This window comes from Vicugna pacos, chromosome 18, assembly GCF_048564905.1.
Source record: "Vicugna pacos chromosome 18, VicPac4, whole genome shotgun sequence".
Classification (NCBI taxonomy): domain Eukaryota; kingdom Metazoa; phylum Chordata; class Mammalia; order Artiodactyla; family Camelidae; genus Vicugna; species Vicugna pacos.
This window is the reverse complement of record NC_133004.1, coordinates 32,971,928-32,998,723: the sequence shown is the minus strand read 5'-3', so window position 1 is coordinate 32,998,723 and position 26,796 is coordinate 32,971,928. Positions and strand designations below refer to the sequence as shown.

The window sequence follows — 26,796 nt, the reverse complement described above, 5'->3', positions numbered from 1 at the left end:
CAGCACCTGCCCCCCTGTCTCTGGCCTTGGACCCTTCCCAGGCTCACTCCAGCGCTGCCAGCTGGCTCTGAGGCGGGAATTCCTGAGCACTGAATGAGTTGCAGTGTCTTCAGCTGCAGTGGAAGCCGCCCAGAAGAGAGAGAGAGAAAAAAAAAAAAAAATGAGAACCAGCTGCAGGGGCCCTTTAAATGCCCAGGCCCCACCCCCGAGTCGGCCCTGCCCTGCCCTGCCGGGAAGGGTTCCCTAGGGCCCGGTGAAGGAGTTCCCGATCTGAGGAGTCTGTTGCAGCCAGCCACACTTCTGGATGTGAGTACTTCGTACTGACCCCAAAGCCCCAAACCAGTTTTGGGGCCTTGTGTCCCTCAAGGCCTTCTCTAGCTCTGTCCTGCCTTCAGGGCTGGCTTCGGCTGGGGCAGTTGGTCTCTGAACCAAAGTGGGGAGAAGATGGGTGGAGGCTTAGCCTTGGGAGGTTTTGCTTTCCTCCTTGCAGTTTCCTTTGGCTTCTGAAATAAAAGGAGATCAACCTTGCTAACACCTTGCTAACACCCCCACCCCCCAAATCTGAGGCCTCTCTGACTTCCAGCTCCCACATCAGCAGCAGGGGCAGAGGGAACTTAAGGGGTCCATTCAGACTCCCTCCTGGAGTGAGGTTGGTCCCTGCTATACTCATCCTTCCGCCCCCACCCCATCCACCACCCTGGAGCTCTGGCCCGTCTCCTTGAGCTCTTAGAATTTGTCCCCGTTGAGATTCCTCAACTCTACCAAAACGCCCCCTACTCGAGGCTAGGCCAACTGTGGGCCTTGCAGATCACTTGAGAAGTCATTGGCAGAGTGACATTAAAGGAGGGCTTGATTTCCAGAAGGCATGGAGTTGGTGAACAAGGTTTTTTTTTTTCTTTTTTTTTTTTTTTTTGCTCTCTCCCCCGGGGACAGACTGGGAAGTAAAAACAGGAAGTTCTTTTGGACGCTCCAGCCTGTGATTCTGGGGATTTAGAAGCATAGAGGGGTGGTGGGTGATAGCTGAGGCAGGTACACCCGGTGTTCTCTGCACTTTGTCTGGGTGGGACCCCTAGATTTTATGGGGGAAAGGCACGAGGGGTGCCAACTGACTCCTGGAACCTCCTGCCTATTTCCTCCTTTGGCACACAGTACACCCAGCCTGCCCGCAGGTGAGGCTTTCTGGGCAGGGCAGCTCTCTGAAGCCATGAGCAGGTAGGGCAGCCACCTTGAACAGCTGGCCCAGGGAAAGGCAGATAGCTCCAAGGTAACTCTAGCCTCCTTGCTGGATGCTGCCACCCAGGTTGTAGGAAATGCTCACTTTAACTGCTGCTGGCACTGTCTCCTGGAGAGCATGCTCACCTTTGAACTGCTGCTGGCACTATCTCCTGGAGAGCACCCGGCCTCACCCAAGTCCCTAAGTCTTTGTTCTAGTTCAGAATCTTATTGACTCTTCTACCTGAGAAGCTACACTACTTCCTGGTTTGGAGCTGCATTCACAGTACCTGGGGTGGAATTCTGGCTCTGTCCTTTGATCATGGTGTGAGCCTGAGCAAATTCCTTAACTTCTAGGTTCTTGTTAGGATTAAATGAGTTAAATGAAAGCATTTAACACAATGCCTGGCACAGATTTAAGTTCTTAAGTGAGAACTGGTTTTATTTTGGGGCGGGGGGGGGACTTGCTAAAGATATACTAGAGTCTCTCTCCTGGAAACCTTATCCCAGGGGGTCTGGGGTGAGACCTCAGAATCAACACTCCAGCTGAGCCCTATGATTGGAAAGGATTAGAAAACACTGACCTGAATCAGGAGTTCTGAAGCCTGGTTCCTGGGTCACTTCTAGTCAACTCTCGCCTTCAATGACTGGCATTAATTGGCAGCATCTGGGAGGTAGGATGGAAACAGGACGACAAGCATCCTCAACTGGCAGAGCTGTTCCGTCCCCAGAGTGAGTTGCTGCTCCCGCAAAGTGGTCCAGTTGAATTTGAGCACAGATAAGATTTTCCTAGGAAGAAAAATTCTTCAAACTTTGCTGCTAAAAGAAGTGACTTATGGAAGGAGGGTATAACTCAGTGGTAGAGCGTGTGCTTAGCATGCATGACGTCCTGGGCTCATCAAGTACCTTCATTAAAAAATAAATAAGCCTAATTAACCTCTCCCCATAAATAAAAAGAAACTGCCATTAAAAAGAAAGTGACTTTGTGGGACAGATTCTCAAGAGTTTCCATGGTTGTCCCCTAAAGCAGGAAATAATTTCCCTGATTTGGGAAGCTGCCTGGTGAACGTAGCCTCTTCCTAGCCCCTGAGTAATGTGACTGTCACATTCTCTAAACAGACTAGAATGTTTAAAATCAGTGAAAGGGAACGGCAAAGATGAGTTCCTGTTTGTTCTGAAATTTCCTGTGCACTTTCTAAACCTAAGCTTGATAGAGGTGGTGGTGGCAAGGCTGGCCCCGCGACCTTGCCTCCAACTTCGAGCCTGCCTGGATCCAGGGCCCAAGGTTTGGGACAAGGGGACTTGTGTTGGTTAGGGGTCTACCTGGACCTGGGGCTGAGGGTCTGGAGAATACATGAGGCTCTCTGCTTTTGAGGAACAGTCTGCAATCTGAGGTCATCTTTGGTCTTCCTCCTCCTAGCCACCTTTTGTTGAGCTCATACTGAGCATTAGACACTTTCTAGTCTCTAACCCCTTTAACTCCAGGGAGGAGTCACTTTTATTCCCAATTCACTGTCTAGTAGGAAAGTAAGACTCAGGCTTAGCAAGCGGCCTAAGAATGTATCAGGAGTGATGGAACTCAGTCCTTGCTATATATTAGAGTCAGTGGAAGAGTTTTAAATATAGCAATGCTTGGACCCCACCCCAGAGCAATTAAATCAATCCCCAGAGATGGGTGGTATTAAAAGATCTCCAGGTGGTTCTAATGTATAGTCCAGGTTGAGAGCGGCTGTTTTAGACCAGAGCTGCTCATACTTTAATGTATGCCCAAATCACTGGGGAATCTAGTTAAAGTGCTGATGCAGCAGCTCGGCAGCGGAGGGGGGGCGGGGGGGGGCCACCCAAGATTTTGCATTAACAAGCTTCCAGGTGATGCCAATGTTGCTGTTCACGGCGGACCAATACACAGCATGGCTCATCACTTAGGCGTCTTCTCTTTAAGATTCGCTGTGTCAGCTGCTCACAGTTGACCCTGAAAATCTGATGTGTAGTGACTTATGACTCATTTATTAAATTTTGCATGTTTACTTTTGAGCCAAGACAGGTCAAGAGTTTTCTCTTAGAGGATGAACCCAGCTTCTGCTTCTCACAGGCTGTTTTGTTCTCTGCTCATCCAACTGTTACCCCTTCCTTCTTTGAGGGGTACAGTGGGGGAGCCACTGGTCTCTAAGACTTTGCATGAAAATTGACTGGTTCATGCAAGAGCCTCATGACACTTGAGGGTCAGTGTGATCAGCAAGGCTGGACATGTACCCAGAGAGCAGACTAGGGAGCTGGTCTCGGAAGCAGACACTCAAGGGAGGTCCCGGTGGACTTAGGGAGTTGGTGTTAAACTCAGGGCTGGGCAAGACCTTCTGAAAGTCAACATAATCCTTAACCTTATATTGGACGTAAAATGCTGTAACTGTACATGTCATCTGGTAAACCACAAAAGTCTAAGTCAGACTTGTCACAAACATGCTGCCTGATGTCAGGTGGTTTCCCTGGATCCCCTGAGAGGCCCTCTACTGAGGCTTTACTTTGGGGATGACAAGAGTGAGATGGCAAAGCCTGTTCTCAGGTGAACTTAGCAGGTTGTCTAAGTAGAAGGCACAGCTTTGGGGCTGGGTGGGCGGGTGGTCAGGGAAGTGAGACTGGGTCCTGGTACTGAGACAAGGATAATGGGCAAGGGCCTGGCCTCGGAACAGGGCAGGAGCCCAGCCTGATCATCTTTAAGGATGACTCTCAGCTGAGTCACTGAGCCGGACGAGGTTCTCGGCCCCCCTGACTGGGCCCAGCTTGGGTGACAGATGGTGGAGAGGCCTCAGCTGCAGGGGGCGAAGGATGGTCCAAAGGAGCCATTGGAGGCTGTTCCCAGAGCCTACTTTTCTTCCTCGCATGGCCTTCCAGAGTTCAAACCTTCCCTGTGGGGCCTCACAGAGCCCAGTCCACACTTCCGCCTGCAGCCCTAGCCTTTCCTCTTCCCCCATCTGGCTTCCTGGCCAAGCTTCCACCCTGCAGAGAACCAGGAAGAGGCTTCACTTGGCTGTTGGATGCCCTTTTGCTACCCTAGACCCACAGCTGGGGCGACACAAGACCTGCCACCTTCCTGACCAGTAAACAAGGGAAGATTACGGCCAAGATGCCAGTTGGGATAGGGAGCCTCTGGTCCTAGGTCACATCCCCTAAGTGGGTGGAGGAGATGGGCCTCAGCTGTAAGCCACACAGTGCTTCTGAGAGCCAGGCTCTGTTCCAAGTGCTAAATGATTAACTCCGTCCTCATAGCTTGGGTTGATGCCTTATCCATTCCATTTATAGGCCAGGAAATGGGTATAGGGAAGGCAAGAGACTTGTCTAAGATCAACCATCCAGTAAGGGTTAGAACCAAGATCCAGGCAGACATAGCCCTCGGCGGCTCTTACGGGGCCCTGTCCCAGGGAGCAGAAACACAGCTGAGCAGGATGGGCAGTAGAGGGGAAGGAAAGCGAAGGTCCAGGTAAGAGTGGGGAGAACAGAAAGCAGAAAGCCAGCACCTGTATTATCAAACACTACCTGAAATCAACAGGAGAGGGAGCTCTGAGGTTAGAGAAGTTAAGGGAAATTAACTTCACAAACAGGCAACAGAAAAGTATCAAGTTCAAATCCCATACAAAGTTGCAATGGAAAGAATAAGGAGCAGAGTAACCTCCCTCTGATGTGGAAAGTGTACCAAGAAGACAGATCAAAACTGTAACCTCTTTCAAAATGAGATAAGGCTTTGGGAAACAGCAAATCAGAACTGTAAGTAAGCCCCGGCAGTCTGGCTGACCCATGCCCCTGACCAGTGCACCATGCTGCCAGGCATTCCATCAGGGTTCCTGTCCTGATGGTACCACTAGCCTTGCACTACTCGTCCCTATCTGGGACTCAGCTACTTAGAGCTACACTGTCTACTATGGGATCAATCAGCCACATCTATTTAAATTAAAATTTAAAATTTAGTTCCTCAGTCACACTAGCCACATTTCATGAGTTTGGTAACATGTGGTCAGTCCAAAGACAGCACAGATTAGGAATATTTTCCTCGTTAGAGAAAATTCTGTCAGATGATGCTGACTTGGCAGGTTTTGAACAGGAGCCACACGGTGATGTGAGTGCATCGATCCAGATATAAGACAACAGGGAGTGGTTGGGACTGTGGTAAGCAGGAAAGCTTGTGTCCCACCCAAAGGGCTCAGCTGTTACTTGGATATAGCCAGTTTGCCATGTGAGAATATAGGGCCTGGCTCCCCATTCTTCAAGAAAAGCAAGAATTGAGAGTTCATGAAAACTCACAATTCCTGAACAAAAATGTTTACAGATTGTGTGGATCAAGTAAAACTCTTGGACTTCATCTTGCTTCCGTAATTTTGTGGCTCCTGCCTCTTTTTCCTGTGCCAAGCCACTCCCCCTTTCTGCTCCTCACTTCCCATCTCTCACCCAGGTTAGAAGCTGGATGAATGGTGGAGTAGATGAGGTACCACTCCCTTCTAGTGGTGGCTTCAAAAATGCGGAACCATAGACTGAAGGCAAGGTTCTGAGTTGCCTAATAAACTTGGTTCCCTTGATGTGACTCCAGGGGACATGTCCAAAGTCAAAGGCACGTTGGAGACAGGGATGGGGTTTAGGTGTGACATTCCTGAACAGGCCAAGCACTGGATGTAACCACCCAGGATTCAGAAGCAGGTAGAATGAGGGTGGATGGAACCCAATACTCATTTACTGCTTCTCCCTTTCCCACCCACCCCTATCCACGACAGCAGGGATTCATGGGGGGCAACAGACCAGAGAGAACTGGGAAGGAAAGAACTAGAATACTTTGCAGTGTTTCTAATCCAGCTGATTCTATAGGAGCATCAGTTCCATCAGGGATGCCTTCTTGGGAGGTGGCCCCTGTTTGACCAGTTCATCCCAGGATGGCTTAAATCTCAAGAAGGGAGAGGTGCAGGCAAAGATCATACAAATATTATTGAGCTGTGAGCTAATGTTTGAATACAGCTGAGGCCCTCAGGATCCCCTGAAATAAAGGAGCCTGCCCCTGGAGAAGCCAAGGAGCTACTCAGAGCCATTGCTCCCCGCCGTGCTGGTGAAGACCACAGCACCACTGGAGACTGACCACCTCTGCCAACTCAGCTCACTTCGCCCTCCTACACTGTGGGCATTGGAGATTGGGAAAGTTTTGCTCTAAAGCCCCTTCCAGTACTGCGGGAAACCTGGGGGAGGTAAATCATGGCAGTGAGGAAAAGGAACCAGCAGAGAACCCTGGGCTTCTGTGGTCAGCTGTACCAAGCATCTCTTGGCAGGGTTGAGGTCTGGATGGGTAGTGTTGCCCTGGGTGGGAAGAAAGGAAGAGGTGAGTGTGGGAACAGCAAAAAGATGGAATAATCTGAGCTGGAGGAGGAAGGATCCATTCCCCCCTTCCCAGCCAGTCTTCATGCCAGCCTCATCCCAAGCCCCTGTATCCATCTTTTATTTTCTCCCCGCCTGTCTGTCACACTCTGTGCTGCCCTGAGTTCAGGAATCACCATGGCAACTGAGGAGTCCATCATCCGTATCCCACCATACAACTACATCCATGTGCTGGACCAGAACAGCAACGTGTCCCGTGTGGAGGTTGGGCCAAAGACTTACATCCGGCAGGACAATGAGAGGTTGGTGTTGGGACAGGGCTGTGGGGGCATCTGGGGCCAAGGAGGGCCTGGTAGTCTGACTGGCATGATCATCCATCTCCCCCCTTCTGTTCCCCACCGGGACTGGCCCTGGCTTGAGTGACAGGGAGCTTTCTCTCCCATCTTCTACCTCCTTCAGGAGTAGGAACAGGGGTCCCCTGGGTCCTCACACAGCTTCTCACCCTCCAACAGGATCCTGTTTGCCCCCTTGCGCATGGTGACTATCCCTCCACGGCATTACTGCACGGTGGCCAACCCGGTGTCCCGGGATGGCCAGGGCTCAGTGCTATTCGACATCACAGGGCAAGTACGGCTCCGCCATGCTGACCTAGAGATCCGGCTGGCCCAGGACCCCTTCCCCCTGTACCCAGGGGAGGTGCTGGAAAAGGTACCTGGCTTTGCCTACCCCACCCCCCATACCCTCTCTGCCTGCCCTGCCACCTTGTCCCCAGGTTCGGTGCTGCTTTCTGGAGGGAGAACAAACTGGGCCCATGGGAGGGGGTGGGGGTGACATTTTCTGGTTTTCACCAGGGGCAGAATTGACTTGATACCCCTCCACTCACCTTCCCCAAACACCCCCTTCCTCCTCACATGCCCACAACAGACGTGCACCTCTTTTGAGAGCTGTCAGCCCATCTCACCATCTAATCTTCCAGGCTCCAGAGCCTGCCGGAAGCCCCCTGCCAGTCTGGCACCAAACAACTTGTGCCGAGAGGGTAGCCATTTCATTCCCTCGAACAGTGCCAGACGTTAGTAGGCAGTGACAGCAATAGTGGACCAGACAAGGTCCAGGCTCGGACGCCTGTGGTTGTCCCGCGGAAAGGCGTCACAGACATGCACAGCCAGCTAGGCCCTCGTCCATGTTGCCCTCAGACCCTGGGCCTGTGTAAGATGGCATTGTGCCTTCATTTCCGTAACATTTCTTCCTTCACCTCCTTGCTGTTCTAGCTTGTTTCACTCTGGGTTCCCCTACTAAGCAGTGCTTCTTGATCCTGGGAGTATAATATCCTCTGGAGGCTGGAAGATTAGGTGGGGAGATGGTCTGACAACTCTCAACCCAAACCCGGGGAGCTCTGAGGCATTCCCTTGCACTTAGATGCAGACACTTTGGGGAAAATATGTGTAGAGATGGTCAGTGATGAAGATGACTAGCATGATAACTCTGAAGTTTAGGGGAATTCTTCATATTATTCTTGTGATTTTGTTGTGTCTCAAACTGTCAAAAATTTTATAATCTCCCATATCCAAGTTCTACCTGAGTCAAACTAAATCCCCCTCTGGGGGAGAGCCAAGCAGTGGTGGGTGGTCGAGTACCAGCACTTAGGAGCTCCCTAGGGGGAGGGAGAGCATTCCTCATTTCTGCCTCTTTAACCAGTGCTTCCCTGGCAGCCACAGCCCACAGCAGCTCGTTCTCAGACCCTACGTGTGCCAGGAGAGCAGGGCCTCCGCTTCCTCAGAGCCCGATGCCACCGAGATGACCCCTTTTCTCTCCAAAGTCAGCTCTTGCCCTCCCTCAAGGCCCTTGCCTCTACCCGCATTACTTCCTTTCCCATCACTGAGGTGGCACCTTCTCGAGCCTCCCTTCTCCACCCTCCTGAGAGTCTCACCAGTGTCCTTGTGATGACCTCATCAACATCTCGGCCTTCTTGACCTCAACTCTGACCCTCGCCTCTTCCATTTTGCTTCAACCTCACCCAGTGCCGTGTTTACTCTGGACTTGGTTGGTTAGACTTGGTTGGTTATTCCCCTACCTGAAGTTAAACCCCGGCTCCTCCTCCACGTCACTGTCCGCTTCCTAGCCGGCCTCTGTTCTCATGTTCTCTCAGTGTCCCTTTCCTAGCCAGCCATCTTCTGTCCTATCTCTCAGATTCTCTGCCTGGCCTCTCCTTGGTGCCACTGAACCTTTCCTTTTAACACACACTCTCTGTGCGCTGGACCTGTGCCCAAACTCAGTCCTGGATCAGTGCTACCCCCACCTGCCCTCTCCGTCCTGACACCCCGGAGGGGTTTAGTAGCCACATGGGCAGATCCACCACAACAGTATTCTAAGTAGCTAATGGGTTATGTGGTTCATTCCATCCCAAGCCCTGCTCATTAGTTCTTCCTTCTCAACCAGCTTTCTCTCCTTTGTGCCCCTATAGGCCTCTGAATATTTATCATTCTCCACTCTTCTATTTTGTGCCCTCTCACTCTCAAACGACTTGATCACTTACATAGAAATGGAGGCCATCTGGGAGGGTCTGGGTGTTTGTCCCCTTTCCTTATCTCCTTCCTACCTATTGGAGCCTCTAGGAGGTTCCTCTCCATCGGTAGATACAGGAAGATGCATCCTTCTATCCCTTGGGATCTTGTCCCCACCTAGAGCGTCTCTCTCCTGTCAACTTCTCCACTACTGATGCCTTTCTCTTGGCCAGTAAATGTGTTCTGCCTCTTCCACCTTCTTCTAGCCTTAAAGGCTTACTTTAGTGCGAGCTTTTCATTCTAAAGAATCATAAGGTGGTCAAGTCCTCTCTGACTCCCACACCAGTATCTGCTCTCCCTCCCCAGAGGCATCTACTATCATCCGCTCAGGGTATTACTTCTAGATATGTCTATGCATTCACAAAAGTATGTAGCAAGAAAAAAATGTTGGTTATAACTTACTTGTATAAGGGCTAGTACATCGCCACTTGTCAGTATTTTGAATGAACTTCTCCATCTTGGTACGTAAGTCATCTCTTGTTTAATTGTTGTATGTAATTCCATATGATGGATAGAAGTTCAGCCATTCTCTTACTGGGTATTGTTTAGAATGTTTCCAATTTATAGGAAAAATGGTGCTGTGATGAACATCCTTGTCTGCATGTCCTTGTGCATTCTAGTTTTTATTTTTTGTGTTTTTTTTTTTTTTTGAGAGTAGAAACTAAAAAATGCTGGGTCTCAGGATATGCACATTAAATTTGTATGGGCTTGTATGAATAGCCCTATGAATCTAATTTTTGGCTATTTATTGCTTTCTCTTTCTTATTTAGTCTTTAACAACTTGAACTTGATGTTCTCTGCCCTATTGCTTTGCAAGCCCCTGCATCTGGCCTGTGTCCCCACCTGCACTGAACCCATTTTGGCAAAACGCCAAGACGTCCTCACTGCAGGCCCAGTGAACAGTCATTCTGTGTCTTACAGGCTCTCAGCCACATCCATTGTTGATCTGCCCTCTTACTGACACTTAATGTTTTGCTCTGTAGATGTCTTTTTTCATCTTCTCCCCATCCCCTCTGCCTTTAGGTTCTGCCCTGAATATTCTCTGTGCCCTCTTTTTTGTGGCCGTGACCACTTCATCTACATTAAAGACACCCAACCCTATACCTTAGCTGGCACTCCAGACTATGAGTCTCCTAACTGTCTATAGGAAGCCCCTTCTTGGATGTCCCACAGACACCTCATACTGGACATCCAAACCTAACACATCCAAACCCAAATCTTTTCTCCCATATTTCCTATCTCACTTGGTAATACTACTGGGTACCTTGTCACCCAAGCTGGAACATCGTAGTGGTGGGGAAGAGGGGGGTCATACTGGAAGGAGACAAAAGTGGCAGCCAGGAGACAAATTAGGAAGCTATTTCCATCATCCAGGCAAGAGGTATTGGTGGCTTAGATGAGGACAATGGCAAAGATAAAGACAGACTTGATGTACATGGTGCAGTAGATGTGAGAAATGAAAATCATAGTGGACCACATGCTCTCCCCAGGATGCTCACCTCTCCTCCCTCTTCAACACCTTTACATCAAAAGCCAGCTCTTCCTTTGAGCCCCAGTTCAAATGGCACTCTCTGAGGGCCTTTCCTAACTTCGTCTGAACTTCTGCAGTCTCCCTCCCTTGACACCGTCCACAGTCTGCTCGGAGGGCATGGTCTATTTGTGTCTTATCACCTGCTGGAACTTAAACTCCATGAAGATGGGGGAATGTCCTGCCGCCGACACAACTAGTCATGTGCCATGTGCATAGAAGGGGTACAGGCAGAGGCTTCCCCAGGCAGTAAACCTCCAGCTCTGCCTCTCCCCAGCCCAGCGCGTGGTCAGTGGGTGAAGCAGTTATGTGACTGGGGCCACTCTAGTTAGAATAAAGTGTGGCAGGTAGCTTTCACTAGAGGCGGAGGTTCAGACCTTTAATGTTCCTTACTAGTTGTGTGACCTTCATCATGTTCCTTAACCTCCATGAGCCTCTTTCCTTGCTTTCCTGCCTCCCTCAGATCAAAGATGAAGTGAAGTCCTATTTGTAGAAATATTTGTACAAACGTTTAAAAGATTTGGCTACTTGTTACCAGGTCCCCCTTCCTGACGGAGGAGATATGATGGCTGGTGTACAATGGCTGTCCTATGACCATGAGGCAACCTTGAAAACAAATTCTCACACATAAGATGTGCCTGTTACTGCAGTTTATACCTTCCCACCTCCTTATACTTCCTAGAGAGCCCCAGTGCATGCTGGGTCATGAGATACTCACTTATTTAGCTTCCCAGTTACTTCTCCCACCTCTCCCATCAAGCCCTCTACCCAGCTTCCCGGCTGAATTCCTAGTTCAAACCAAGGTTTGAGCACTTCTGCAGAGGAAGTTGTGTCCTTGGCCCATCTGAAGTGGCATCTTCTTGCCCTGTCAACTCCATCTTCACTCTTCAGACCAGATGGCTTTGGGGCCACCCCTACCTTGTACCTTCCACTCAGTCTTATTTTGGGACATGGAGAGATTGATGCTGTGGACTCTGACCTTCAAGGTAACAGGTTTGACTCCAGGGGTCACAGTTCTGAATACCCCATGACCCCCACTTCTTTCCCTATTAGGACATCACCCCACTGCAGGTGGTTCTGCCCAACACTGCCCTCCATCTTAAGGCGCTGCTGGATTTTGAGGATAAGAATGGAGACAAGGTGGTGGCAGGAGATGAGTGGCTATTTGAAGGACCTGGTAAGTTTCTTCCGTCAAGGCGAGGTCAGGGTCAGGCTTCCTGTCTTCCCGTTATAGCCCTGGCATCTCCTGACCTTCAGCTTCCACCTCATCTTCTCTTCCCAGGCACGTATATCCCCCAGAAGGAGGTGGAGGTCGTGGAGATCATTCAGGCCACTATCATCAGGCAGAACCAGGCCCTGCGGCTGAGGGCCCGCAAGGAGTGCTGGGACCGGGAGGGCAAGGAGAGAGTGACAGGTGGAGTCCTGAAGGGGTGCTCCCAGGGGTGTGGGGCAGGCCGTGGCATGACTGCTAGGGAAGTGGGGAAGGTTGGGAGCCTGGAGTGCTTCCCTGGTATCTCTTGAAAGCTGTTGCGGGGCAGCCCCCTGATGCATCCCCCACCCCACTTCATGTGACTCTGCCCTGGTCCTGATCCTGTGATCTTGGCCACACTGACATGGGTTTTCCTTCCCCTGACGCTTTACCATGAGCCAGGGGTAGTGGCCACATCTATTTCTAGATCAACAGAGTAAGTGTTCATATACAACCAGCACCTGCGTTTGACAAGTATGATGTATTAAACAAGGTCTTCACAAAGGCCATGCTTACTTTGTCCCAGGTGTGGTTCAAATGCTTTACAGATGATAACTTAGTCCTCTAACAACCTTGAGGCACTACGACTCTGGTTTTCCACATCCATGACTGAGGCCTGGTTTCTTGGCCGAGAAGGGCAAGGATGCTAACTTGTCCCCCAGCACTCTTGCTCCTCCAATAGACTAAGTAGCATCTCCCACTCTAATGAGGCAGTTCTGCCTGTTTTAGGGAAGGAGAAAGTCAGTCTTTTTAGCTTAGAGAGGGCTAGCAGGGTATTGGCATAGTAGCAACTCCGGCACTTGGAAGTGCTTTTTAAAATCTTTCTGGGGTAGGATTGATTTTCCTCGGGCCTCAGGAATGAAAACAAGGACTCCCGTCAGGCCCTTGAGCCTGGGGGCAGTGGCCTACGAAGTCCTTCTGGTCCCCTGTTGTCTAGGCAGTGGGCAGAGGCAGCTGGGTAGCAGGCTGGGTAACCTTTGACCCTTGCTCTCTGCCCCCGGCCCAGGAGAAGAATGGCTGGTCCGCTCCGTGGGTGCGTACCTCCCAGCAGTGTTTGAGGAGGTTCTGGACTTGGTGGATGCTGTGATCCTTACGGAAAAGGTTTGTTCCCTGGGGGGCCCAGGGGTAGGAGGCTTTCAGTGGCAGAGAGCGTGAAAATAAGAGGTCACCTGAGGAGAATCCTGGGTCACCTGAAAGGGTTTAAAAAGTCCTCCTATGTTGGTAGACATTTGGTGGCCAGTGGGGTTCCCAACTCCCCCAAGGAAGCTGGAGGCGGGTCTGCTCACACACGCCGACATCTTGCTCTGCAGACAGCCCTGCACCTCCGGGCTCGGCAGAACTTCCGAGACTTGAGAGGAGTGTCCCGCCGCACTGGGGAGGAATGGCTGGTGACTGTGCAGGACACGGAGGCCCATGTGCCAGATGTCTACGAGGAGGTGCTGGGGGTCGTGTCCATCACCACCCTGGGCCCCCACAACTACTGTGTGATTCTCGATCCGGTTGGACCGGATGGCAAGAATCAGCTGGGCCAGAAGCGTGTGGTCAAGGTAAGTGCCTCCACCTCCCTCAGAAGAGAATGCCCTTGGACCTCTGTCCCTTCCCTCCTCCCACCCCGGCTGCATGGTCTAGAAACACAGAAGCTCTCTTTGACTCCCTCTGCACACACTTAGTTCTCTGTCTCTTGAGACACCTCTCTTTGATCTTTCTGGAAATCCCCGACCTCAAGTTACACACAGCCTCTCCTGGGAGCACCTCCCTGGCCATGCACTGTGCCCACAGACCCAGAAGCTCTCTCTCATATTTCACATCCGTTTGTTCTGGAAACGTCATCCTGTGTAAAACAAATTTCTTGGTTTCCCCTTTTTGCCACCCCGTACCTCATCCCTCTCTGAATGATACATGGGACTACCAGGGGTTGGCAGACCCTTCCTGTGAAAGGACCAGAGCATAGATATTTTAGGCTTCGTGAGCTGTCTGGTTTCTGTTGCAACTACTCAACTCTGCTGTTGTACTGTGAAAGCAGCGGAGATGGCTTGTAAATGAACCAGTGCCGCTGTGTTCTTGACACATTTTATTTACAAAAACAGGAGGTGGAACAAGTAAAAACAACCCAGATGTCTATTAATTGATGAATAGATTAGAAATATGGTATCTCCAGACAATGGAATATCAATTAAAAGAATAAAAGTAATCTTTCTGGGTTTAAGGGCACTAATGTTCTTAAAATAACTGAAAAATGTTAAAAAAAAAAATGAAGTTCTGATACATGCTACCATATGGATAAAGTTGAAAGCATTATACTAGGCAATAGAAGCCAGACATAAAAGACCACTTAGTGTATGATCCCATTTGTATGAAATGTCCAGAATCGGTAAATCCATAGAGACAGAAAATAGATTCATGCTGGCGTGGGGTAGGGTTGGGCAGTAACTGCTGCTGGGTATAGGGTTTCCTTTTAAGGTAATAATGTTCTGGAATTAGGGAATAGTGATATTAGGCAACTCTGGATATTCCAAAGCCACATAATTGTATTCTTTAAAAAGGTGTATTTTATAACATGTGGGTTATATCTCAAATACATATGTATTTTAAAATAGGCACCAGGCCAGATTTGGCCCAAAGATTATATTACCAATTCTGGACTACACCATCCCAAGAGAACAAAACGGGGGAGAAATAAAGCAATAATAGCTTACTTCTCAACTGTTGAGCTGTGGTGAGCTTGTAAGAACCCAGATCTTGCCAGTTTACAGAATTTTTCAAGGGCAGGTTTGACCAGATGTATAGGCATTTGTAGAGAGCCTCACAGTCCAGATAATAATTTACAGTATGATGTGGGGGTGGGGAGGGTGCTTTTGGGGGCTCCTGTCCTCAACACAAGCCCATGGTCACATGGGGCCGAGGGAGGTACCGTGTGAGGCACCACAGTCCTGAGTGAAACTGCTCCTGACTCCACTTCTCCCCACTAGGGAGAGAAGTCTTTTTTCCTCCAGCCAGGAGAGAAGCTGGAACGAGGCATCCAGAATGTATACGTGCTGTCGGAGCAGCAGGGGCTGCTGCTCAGGGCCCTGCAGCCCCTGGAGGAGGGGGAAGATGAGGATAAGGTCTCCCACCAGGCCGGGGACCGCTGGCTCATCCGCGGACCCCTGGAGTATGTGCCATCTGCCAAGGTGGAGGTGGTGGAAGAGCGTCAGGCCATCCCTCTGGATGAGAACGAGGGCATCTACGTGCAGGATGTCAAGACCGGAAGGGTAACAGCTGAGGGAGGGGCACATTGCTGCCATGTGGCCGTGGTGGTCTGGGCAAGTGGGTGATGCTGATGGGGAGATGTGTGGTGGAGGTGACAGAAGGGACTTCAGCAGCATTGCTAGCAGCATCCAGGCCCACTGGCTATGAAATGAGGGCATTCTGCAAAGTGTTTGCCTTCCCTTTGTCTTAAATATCTAATTTCAAATTTTAGAATTCCCAAGCAAGGTGAACCAGGTTTTAGGAGAGGGACTCGGTCCTCAACACAGATCTGGCCTCTGGCATAAAGGTCTGACTGGGGTGTGGCCTAGGAACAGTGAGACCCCACTTCCCTCCATTCCCTTATCCTGATGGGAGTCCCTCCTCTTTGTCCCTCACCCAAAACCTGGATCTTGGTTCCACCTAGGACCACATCTCCAACCTCTTTTAAGAATCCAACCTGGAAGTTAGAGCTCAGAATCCTAGGAAATGTTAGTGTGCTACCTAGTTCTAGGATTGCATCTATCCCTGGGATGCCCTCCAAGCTGCCCCATGAAGGAAAAACTCTTGAAGAAATAGTATCAGGAACTTAACCATATGCCAAGTTCTTGGCACTAGACATGTGAGGTGTAATTTCATTCCTCAACCTTATGAGGGCGCCACTATAGGGTCCCTTTTGCAGATGAGCTGAAGCACATAAGTGAAATAGCTGCCCAAGATGATCAAGCTCGCAGATGGTGAACTTGAACACAGCCTTGGTCCAGAGACCATGTTGAACTGTGATGCTGTACTACTTTCTGGGCCAGTTCTGCTTTAGGGCTGCTGAGTGGGTCTTTTTCCCTTTTTCCTTTGCCGGTGACATCCCTCCTCATCTTCCTCTCTCGAGGTGCGTGCTGTGATTGGAAGCACCTACATGCTGACCCAAGATGAAGTCTTGTGGGAGAAGGAGCTGCCTCCGGGGGTGGAAGAGCTGCTGAACAAGGGGCAGGACCCTCTGGCTGACAGGGGTCAGAAGGAGATGGCCAAGACCCTTCAGCCCTCCGCTCCCCGGAATAAGACCCGTGTGGTCAGCTACCGAGTCCCTCACAACGCTGCCGTGCAGGTGTATGACTACCGGGCAAAGAAGGCTCGGTGAGTAGCGGCCAGCGGGGTGCTGCGGCTGCGGTGGGAGGGGCTCTCCGTGCCTCTGACTCCCCGCTTCCTCTGCAGTGTGGTCTTCGGGCCAGAGCTGGTGTCGCTGGGTCCCGAGGAGCAGTTCACGGTGTTGTCCCTCTCCGCCGGGCGACCCAAGCGTCCCCATGCCCGCCGCGCACTCTGCCTGCTGTTGGGACCTGACTTCTTCACCGATGTCATCACCATTGAAACCGCGGACCACGCCAGGCTCCAGCTGCAGCTTGCCTACAACTGGTGAGGGGCAGGGGGGTGGAGGAGGGTGAGGGCTCCTGCTGGTGCTGCCCCAGGGAAACCCTGAAGAGGAGAAATACCACTCCGAGTGCTGGGCTCACAATCAGGGGCAGAATGCCTGGCCCCATGCCACGGTCAAGTGGAAACCAGGAAACCCAGAAGTTCATGCAAATCCAGTCTGATGCCGGAGGGGAATGACAAGGGAGATTTGGGCTCACCTGGGAGCAGGATTTGGGCGTGAGGCATGATAGAACACTCCTCACCTGAACTCCCAGTGTGTTTTCAGCCAAACATGTAACCATGAGGTTTTAAAGCTCTCAGGCTGACGGGTCTGCATCCCAGCCCTGCCGCGTGCTAGCCGTGGGCCTGGGCAAGTACTCGGTGCTTTCCTTGGTTTCCCAGTCTGTAAAATGGCAATGACAGCTTCAGGGGGCCCTTGAAAGGATGCGGTGAGAATTGGAACAGTGACCTGTACTGTAGTTAGAGCTCAAATGGCAGCAATTAGAGTTAGGGGAGAGAAGTCAGATGCAGAAGCAATGCTTGACAGCTCCCAAGCACGTGTTCCTCACCTGGTGGCTGAGTGGCCAGGACCATGACAAAGGCAGCTTGGGCACTGACATCTTTAGGGGTATTGCAGCATGATTCCTGAGGGCACAGACCCTGGAGGCGCACTGCCTGGGTCCAGCTTTCTGGCTTGGCACCTGTTGTGTGACTTCAGGCCTGTCAGTCAACCTTGTTGGATCTCTATTTCCTTATCTGTAAAATGGGGATAATGCTCATTCTCACCTCATGGGGTGGCTGCGCGAATTAAATGGGAGCATGTAAGTTTCTCAGGACTTCACCTGAAATAGCAGATACCAATCAGCACTCTCTGTCATAAGACCCTGCCCAACCACGGAGAATGGGTTTTAGTGTCCTTTTTGAAGATGAGATGTCTTTGTTCCCAGGCATTTTGAGCTGAGTGACCGGAATGACCCCCAAGAGGCGGCCAAGCTCTTCTCAGTGCCAGACTTCGTGGGTGATGCCTGCAAGGCCATTGCATCCCAGGTGCGGGGGGCTGTAGCCTCTGTCACTTTTGATGACTTCCATAAGAATTCAGCCCGCATCATTCGCACTGCCGTCTTTGGCTTTGAGACCCTTGAAATCAAGGGGTCCGACAGCACGGCCCTGCCCAAGCCCCGGGACCGGGCCGTCTTCCCCCAAAATGGACTGGTGGTCAGCAGTGTGGATGTGCAATCAGTGGAGCCCGTGGACCAGAGGACCCGGGATGCCCTGCAGCGCAGCGTCCAGCTGGCCATTGAGATCACCACCAACTCTCAGGAGGCCGCTGCCAAGTGAGTGAGGACTAGGGGCCCAGCCACCCACATTACCCATTTCAGGCCAGACCAATCCAGGGTCCCCATCTCCAGCCTGCTGCCAGGACCTGGGTAACATGATATCCCCTGGTGGTCAGCCTGCTGTCATCCTTAACCAGCAGATAACATGGGCCACTTAAAGTGGGAATAGATGCCACCCCTACTCCTGTGACTTCTCACCTTGCTTGTGCTGGAACCCAAACTCATTTCTGTGGCCTTCTGGGCACTTTGGGGTCCAGTGCCATCTCCCTCACCTCACCTTCTGGCCTCCTCCCCCGGCTCACCACTCCAGGCCCACTAGCTCCTTTCTGCTCCTCAGATACACGGCTGGGTTCCAACCTTAAGGCCTTCTACACTGGCTGTACCCTCTACCCAGAATGTTCTTCCTCTAGAGAACTTCAGGGCGGGCTCCTGCTCTGGCCTCCAAAGATCACCTCCATGGAGAGCCCTTGTCTTTCTTCCCCAAATGAAGCAGCACCCTCTTTGCCCAGCCATGTTATCTTATCACTTGTTTTCAAGGAGCTTGTCACTGTCTGAAATCATCCTTGTTCACTTGACTTTTCCCCACTGGAAGGTAAATTGTGTGAAAGCAGGGGTGTTGGTCATGGCCACGTGTCCCTGTGCCTAGAATCATGCCTGGACTGCTGAGCACATCTTGCTTTCATTTGCATGTTGAGGGCCTCCCATGGGCCTGTGGACCCTGCCCTTGGAGCTCCAATTCAGCTCTGGCCTCATGCCAGCATCTTCCCTGTTCCCCCTCTCACCCAGGCATGAGGCTCAGAGACTAGAACAAGAAGCCCGTGGCCGGCTTGAGAGGCAGAAGATCTTAGACCAATCAGAGGCTGAAAAAGCTCGCAGGGAACTCTTGGAGCTGGAGGCTCTGAGGTGGGTGGACTAGAAGAAAAGATGGCAGAGGGTCTTGGAAAAGCAGCTTGTGGGGGGAGTGTGTGTGTGCACATGGGCTGCTACAGTCTAAGTCAAGGGCGGAGGAGGGCAGGGCTGGGCTTCCTCCTGGGTCTGCCTGACTCTGCGCCACCTCCAGCACCGCGGTGGAGAGCACCGGGACCGCCAAGGCGGAGGCCGAGTCCCGCGCAGAGGCAGCGCGCATCGAGGGAGAAGGCTCCGTGCTGCAGGCCAAGCTGAAGGCAGAGGCCTTGGCCATTGAGACGGTGAGTGGGGGAGATGCTTATGGGAGGGTGTGGCCCTGGGGTCTGGAAGAGACCCTATAACTGCAGTCTCTGAAGCCCTGTTAGCATACCAAGCACCCAACGTAAAGCTCTGTTCAAGTACTTTGTGGTTTACAAAGTCTTTGCCCTATTTCATTTCACTTTAAACCTGCTTTGAAGGTAAGGCTGATGATTACACTCATTTTACAGATAACATGATCAAACACTTGCCAGCTAGGTATTGCATATGTTTTACATACAAGATCTTTTTTAATGTTTGAAATCCCATTAAGGGTAGGAATTATCTCCATCTTACAGACGAGAGAACTGAGGCTTGGATTAAGGGGCTCCCAGGGGTCATTAGCTAAAAGGTGGCATAGGCCAGGTTCAAATCTGACTGGAAGTTTACAGTTCCATCCCCTCTGTCTCAGGTTCCTCAGGCTTGCTGGCTAGGTGACTTGCTGGACATGTTCAGGGGCCACACAATCAAAGGAATGCTGGTTTTTCCCCTTCCAGGAGGCTGAACTGCAGCGAGTAAAGAAAGTGCGAGAGCTAGAGCTGGTCTATGCCCGGGCCCAGCTGGAGCTGGAGGTGAGCAAGGCCCAGCAGCTGGCCGAGGTGGAGGTGAAGAAGTTCAGGCAGATGACAGAGGCGCTGGGCCCCAGCACCATCAGGGACCTCGCTGTGGCAGGGCCAGAGATGCAGGTGAGACGGGGAGAGTGTGGGTAGGGTTGTGTGTGTGTCTTGGGACCATACTTGGAATGGAGAAGGCAGAGCTGGGGAGGCAAACACAACCTGTAGAGCGATGTCAGGGACAGAAGGAAAAGGGGAAGTGGTGACTGGACTGTGTCCGTATCCCGTGTCCTGACACGTATCATTCAAGCATGGGGTCCTATCAGGCAATGTACTAGACTTGGTGGTGAGCTGGCGCTCCTGTGGGGACAGTATACAGTTGGGACGTCAGTTTGACCAGTGCTTTGAAAGAGTGGTGAAGGGGGGGTTGATGCTTCCAGCCAGCTGGGTGAGGAGGCCCACTCTGAAGAGGGGATGCTTGAGCACTTCGTAAAGTTGACAGCCGCTTCCCAGGAGAGGGTCCAAGGGCAAAGAATGAAATTTGGTGCATTTAAGGAACAGAAAGGACTGGATGGCTGCAACCTGGCAGGTGGAGGTGGAGTGGTGAGTTCCTAGAGGCAGCTGCAGGCAGGGAGGGACCTGACCTTTCAGGCCCTTGAGGCCCAAGAGAGGATGAAATATTCAGGTTCCCCTTATGTTCCTTGCTTGTCACTGACTAATCCTATGAGGTTGGCTTGGGCAGCAGCTGCAGGGTCAGACCAGGGTGGGTGGCAGCCCACCCTAGAGAGGAGGCCAAGGGGATGAGAGAAAGGTCTGACTATCTTTTTGCCCACCTCTTGCTCCTTCCAGGTAAAACTGCTCCAGAGCCTGGGCCTGAAATCAACACTCATCACCGATGGCTCCACTCCCATCAACCTCTTTAACACAGCTTTGGGTCTGCTGGGGCTCGGGTCTGAGGCCCAGTCCCCAGCCAGGAAGGTGGCCGGGGGTCCCAGCCCCCAAGGGGGCCTACTTACCCAGTCCACTGCTATCCCTCAAGCTCTTGGAGGCAACCAGGTTGTGCCTTAGCTCCGTACCTCACTGACAAATAAAACTGACACTTCTGGGCATTTAAACCTTCTTTTGTTGCCTTAAGTCTGTATCACAAGGGAGCTTAATGGGGGTGGGGGAGATACCCCTAAAATCTTGATAGTTACCACAGGCTACCCTCATCTGTAAAGTGGAGAGTAAACTGAGGCAGGGAGAAGACTAACCCAGAGTCATGCTGATGGGAATGTGGCCCCAAGTCTTACACAGCAGTCAGGTGATCCTTTTGGCAGTCAGCTTTCCTAGACAGCAGCGGGGGGAGATGATGCCACGGGTGAGAGGATGGAGCCTGTACCCCTCTGGGATGGCTCCTGTGCTAGCAACATCTCTTCTCACTGACAATATCTCCAGGAGTCCAGTGTGGCCAGGGAGTTCTTGAGCCTTAACCTTCTGGATGCGGGTGTATCCATTCCCAGCTTCCCCACCTCCAGCACGTGGGAGGCTCTTTCTCTTGCGCCACCTGCTGGCCCAACCACACACCTGTGCACGTGTCCCTTCTCAGATGGGGGAGTCAGAGTCAGGAGGGGGATACTGGAGCACGTCCCTGAGCTTCAAGTATGGACTCTTCTGAGCATGGGGTGGGGGGCCCTTCTCATGCTCCCCCACAACCATTGAGCGCTTACTCTCTTGGGAGGAGGATCTCAGTACAATCAGTCTGGGTACATAAGTGGAGGCTCCCAGGGGTGTCTGGCCTCTGCTGAGGAAGCCAAAAGATCCTGGGATGGGGAGAGAAGAACTTAGCCTCCCTGATCTTTTCTTTGTGAAATGGGCCAGCAATTCCCCTCTTAAGTAGGGTTGATAGCTTTTTTAGGGTCTTATTCCGTTTCCCCTATTGGGGACTGACCCCATTATCTTTTATCTCCTTCCAAGTTGAGCTGCATTTGTGACCAATGGCTCCACCCAAGTCTGGGCTGGTTGAGGCGGGGGGGTGTCTGTTTAGCCCACCGTACTTGTGCCATCTCAATGTTGATGGAATAGGCACGTGAGTCAGTTCATCCCCCCCTGCTTCCTATAAACCCTCCTACACCTTCCCTTAGGAGACGTAACTAACCTAAATCTCTTCATCTGGTACCTGGCACGTGCTGAGTGCGCTGTTCATGCTGTTTGTAGCCAGAGCCTCAGGATAAGTGACAGCAGGTAAAGTTGTCCATAGAGGGTGAGTTCCCTCCTGTCTCGGGCCTGGCTCCCTTGCCATCCGTTGACCTTGCCATTACTAATAACCACACCACATCTGAAACTTCATCTCTGGCTGCTTCATCCTCGCCTTTCGACAACCATTTCTCCAGCTCAAGGCATCAGTCTGACCTTTACCTCAACTACTTTCTCAACGTTGAGCCCCTGCCCCCGCCCCCTTTCACTTCAATCTTGCCCAGCTTAGATTTGTCATCTGTCATGTAATCTACTCAGAATCTCCTTCCCTCCCCTGCCTCCCCCTCCCCCATGATACTCAGTGGAAAAAGCCCCATCCCTACTTAAAATGACTACCGCCCCCTCCACCCGCCCTGATCAGCTGTGTGTTCCTGGAGGAAGAACACCCCACATACTGACTGATCTCGTTTGAAACTCATGGCAACAGACTTCAAGAAAGACCGAAGGGCCTCTGACTCCACTCATCTAGCTTGTGCGAGATCCCCTTTAGAACAACTGTTCACACCTCCTCTGCTCTCAGCCTCCCACACCCCTGCCCACTTTCTCTCACCTCTTTGAGAAAATAGAAGCATGTTGGCCAGGAAGGCCCTTTCCAGCATCGAATCTATCAAACTACCCCATCTGGACTCTGTCCTATCTCCTGTTTCCCACTGAGCCCAGCTCTCCCCCTCCTCCCAGGTCCTCTCGTCCACTCCTACATCCATCACCTCTCTCTCCTGCACTATCCATTTCGTCCCATCTCCTGGGTCAGTGTCACCAGTACGTAAACACGCTCTACCCCCTCCCATGTAGAACCAGCTCTCCTTAGCCCTCCATTCCCTCCAGCTGCCACATCTTCCCTTTCACAGCCAAATGTCTGTTTCCATTCCTCACCTCTTACTATCTCCTCAGACCACTCCAATTAGATTCTGTCTCCACCCCTTGCTTCATGGAAACCACTCTATTTGGCATCACCAGTGATGTCCCTGTTGCTAAACCCAGCACTTAGTTTCTCTCGTTCAGCCTCTCCCATCATTGGGCACAGTGGCTACCCCTCCTCCACAACAGGCTCCCGTGACGTTGCCTGCACTTTTCTTTCCACCTCACTGGCCATGCCTCAGTTTCCTTAGCCAGCTCTTCCTGTGCTCAGCTGCTAAATCGTGTCACTCTGAGCCTTGTTCTCCTACTCAGCTACATTCTTGGCCAGTCTCATCGCTTTAGATTCAAAATCCATTTCTCCACCCCCGATCTCACCCCTGAGCTCTAATTCATTTCCAATTAAGGACTTGATGTCTCCACATAGATTTCCAGTGACCATTGGGTTTGGCCATATGACTTGTTCTCGCTAATGAAATGCAAGGGGAAGTGACTATCCTCTTTCCTTTTCTGTGTTAACCAGAAATATTCCACATATTGGCCTGGATCCTAGAGAGAAAAATGGCATAAAGCAGGCAATAGGAGTGAGAAAAGTTTGCTGTATTAAGTAACAGATTGGGGTTGTTACCACAGCATAATTTAGCCTATACTGACTACATGTACCTGACAAGGTTGTGAAATCCAGTAAGGTAATAGGAGAAGCTGCCCTTTAAACTGCATGCATGAAGACAGGTTTTCACTGTCTCCCCAGCACTGATTGGATAGGTGGAGAGATAAGATATACCTCTGGTAGAAAAGGCCTTGCTGGAAATTTAGTGGAGTTCCAGCTCATGCCAGAGCTATATTCTAAGTCAGTCATTTGGTACCAAATTTATTCTTGAAGTTCCCTTAAACTGCCCGTTAAATAGCGTGATCTCTGATGAAAATCAACACAGCCTGTATTCCTCCGGCACTGGAGCAAATGGCCTTTCTTTGGTTGAATACCAGATAAACTAATTGATTTAAGTACCCTTTGTATAAGAAAAATCTGTTTAAACAGCAAAATCACCCTCAGCATGGTAAGACGCTGTCTACCAAATCCATTTTCTCTTCCTCCTCGGCCCACAACTAATCTCTCTTTCCCAACGTCCCTTGCATATAGATGTGGCCACGTGACTGAGTTGTAGCCAGTGGAAGGGGAGTGGAAGTAACATGCTAATTCCCGGCCTTCCCATAAAAGTAGCCTCGTGCAATCCTCCAGGTGCACCTCCTCTACTTGCATGAGATGAAAGCAAGCAGGGTGTTCTTGGAAGTCCTGTGTGTTGAAAATGATGGAACCATAAGTCAGAAGGAGCCTGAGTCCCCAGATCTCTGCTTCAGGAGAGCTACCTCCCAGTCAGGTGCTCCTGATTAGGAGTTAGCATGAGTTAAAAATAACCCATCTTGTTTGAGGTTTTTTATAGCTGTTAGGGATATCTTCAATCACAGTAATGAGAGGTGGGAGGAGACTCAAGACCACCTGAGGGAAGAGCGTATTCATGGTGCCCATCCCTGCAGAGCCCGCAGAGTGGAGGGAGCACACAGAGTGCCCTGCGTGGTGGTTATTCATTCATCTGAAAGCAGGTAGTTGAATTCCAGGAAGTTGCTACTGTGCATGTCTTAGTCCATTCGAACTGCTATAACAAAATAGCACAGACTTGTAAACAACAGAAATTTCTTTCTCATAGTTCCAGAGGCTGGAAGTCCAAGATCAAGGAACCAAGGTCAAGTGCTGGTGAGAACCCTCTTCCTGGTTCAGAGCCAGCAACCTCTCGCCACGTCCTCCGCACTTAGTGGAAGGGGAGAGAGAGCTCTCTTGGACCTTTTAAAAGGATGCTAATCCCATTCATGAGGGCTCACGACCTTATCCCCTCCTAAAGGCCCCACCTCCAGACACTGTCACATCAGGCACTGGGTCTCAACATATGAATTCTTTGGACACACAAACATTTGACAGTAGCAACATATAATGTGACTCCACGATGTTCCTTAGATCAAATTCAGCCTAGACATTTCCCATCCTCCTCCTCCAGGACACAGAGCCACCCTGCAGGTTCCTCCTGGGCTTCCTCCAGCCACTGGACATGAGACCAAAGGCACCTGGCTAACCCCCCAGCCCCAGCAGGGGAGGGGACACAGGGCATTCCATGCTGATCCCTCATTCTACTCAAGTCAAAGATACTTATGCTCACCTGCCCACCTCTCCCTCTTCTTTAGATCCCAGTTTGCTGGATTTACATAAACAGAGACTCCTGATGTCTTGGCAAATGTTTAGGGCCGAACAGCCAATGAGGCAGTCAGGGCTGTGAGGCCTTAGTGAGTGCTCAGAGGACTCATCCTGCTGGAGGGGAGAGCTGTATCACTAAGGATGAAGGATGATGGACTGAGGGTGAGGGACCACAGCTCAGCCTCCCACCTGCCTGGGAGGCAGGGGAAGGTCTGTAGCTGGAGCGGCAGCTCAGCTGGTGAACCACAATCTTCCTCAAGTCCAAACCTGTCCCTGCCACCACCCCGCTTAAAATCCTTCAATGTTCATCCTACAAGTGCCCCCAGATAAAGGGCCCAGCTTATTTACTGAGACATTGTTTGTGGTGGCAGGATCCACTTAAACAAATAGCGAAATTCTGGGCCACCATTAAGAAGATTGCTGATGTGAACAGGTACGTGTGGTAAATGTTAAGGGTGACGTAACTAGAGCCAAGCCAGCCAAGTTGGGATCCTTTTGGGACTTTGACTTCCTTTCCAGAAAATGGGCACAATAAGAGGCTTGCTCTATTGTTTAGCACACAGCATAGTGTAGACGCAAGGTAAAATGAGGTAACTGCATGCAAAAGGCTCTTGGAACAGCTGTAGCCTGTGTTAGCAGATCAGCAAATCCACAAAACAAATTTTAAAATATGGAATACAACAGTGCAGAATTTACAGACACATAAGCTACAAGCAGCAGTGGTTGCCTCTGGGGAGAACTAGGAGTTCAAAGTGGCATGAGACTGCATCATCCTTTTGTAATGTGTGTAATTTACTATTTTTACATGTGAATAATTTACTTGTTATTTTGAAAGATTCCTTCAGCGCCTCCACGTGGCCCTCAGGGTGAAGTCCAAATGCCCTCCTGGGTTCCTGCAGCTGCCGCTGGCTTCCACCCCATCTCTCATCAGCTCTCCAGCCCCCAACCCCCAGCACTCGGTGTTCCAGCCACATCAATCGATCGGCTTCCATTTCTGTTTAGCAACTGTCCAGCTCCCGGCCTCCCAGCTCCCTCAGCTGAGAATCAATCCTCTCCTCTGCATTAACCCTTTCTGCCCCAATTACTATTAGCTTTCTACTTGAGATACCCAAATGCTACAGCACAGTCTACTCCCATCCCCCAACGAGCACCTCCCTAACTGTATTACCATATCCCAGCTGGCTGGCCTGTGACCTATAAGAGGGCTGGAAAGCGGTGGCCTCCGTGGCCTCCTTCCCACCGAATCCCCTGGTCTTAGCACAAGAGTTGAGGCTCAATACACACCTGATAAATTTCAGCTCTCCAGGACACAAGGGCTTCTTGGCTAAGCTACTGTAAGGATAAAATGAGTAATATCTGCAAAGAATCCCCAGCAAAGGATCTGACATATGGTAGACTCAATAGTTTTTTAAAAAGAAAGCTGATGCCAGACAGCAGAGAAAGCTCAGATATTAAGTGTAGCTATTAGGGACAGACGCCCAGAACAATGTCTTCTGGATGATAGGTACCCAAAAAATTAAAAGGGAACAGTGATCCTCAATGTAATTGGGAAGTCAATCATCTGGAATTTATTAAAATTGCAGACTTCTGGGCCCATCCCTAGAGTTTCCAACTCTGAAGAACTGGCATGGCTCCAAGAAGCTGAATTTTTAAGAAACAGCCCACAGGCAGTCTAAGGCCTGCACTCTGTGAAACCAACTGATCTATTTGTGAATATTCATTAAGCAGCTACGATATGCCAGGTCAAGGTTAATCTTCATTGCAGGGATAGAGTAGGAACAGGAAAAGTCTGTGCCCCCTCAAGTTCCTCTTCCCCAAGCTCCTCTCAACCCAGGCCCTGGA

At 50.9% G+C, this 26,796-nt stretch overlaps 1 protein-coding gene across 1 annotated transcript; it reads left to right on the top strand.

Moving 5' to 3' along the window:
* The first annotated feature begins 170 nt into the window (after nucleotides 1-170).
* On the top strand, nucleotides 171-20,734 carry MVP (major vault protein). The gene is made up of 15 exons (XM_006201284.4): nucleotides 171-306; nucleotides 6,728-6,860; nucleotides 7,071-7,266; nucleotides 11,701-11,824; nucleotides 11,930-12,061; nucleotides 12,903-12,997; nucleotides 13,207-13,443; nucleotides 14,866-15,147; nucleotides 16,008-16,252; nucleotides 16,331-16,528; nucleotides 17,473-17,859; nucleotides 18,649-18,765; nucleotides 18,923-19,049; nucleotides 19,563-19,751; nucleotides 20,469-20,734. The coding sequence occupies exons 2-15, from the start codon at nucleotides 6,736-6,738 to the stop codon at nucleotides 20,685-20,687; spliced, it is 2,673 nt and encodes an 890-aa protein (XP_006201346.1). The 5' UTR covers nucleotides 171-306; nucleotides 6,728-6,735; the 3' UTR covers nucleotides 20,688-20,734.
* Nucleotides 20,735-26,796: the final 6,062 nt, after the last annotated feature.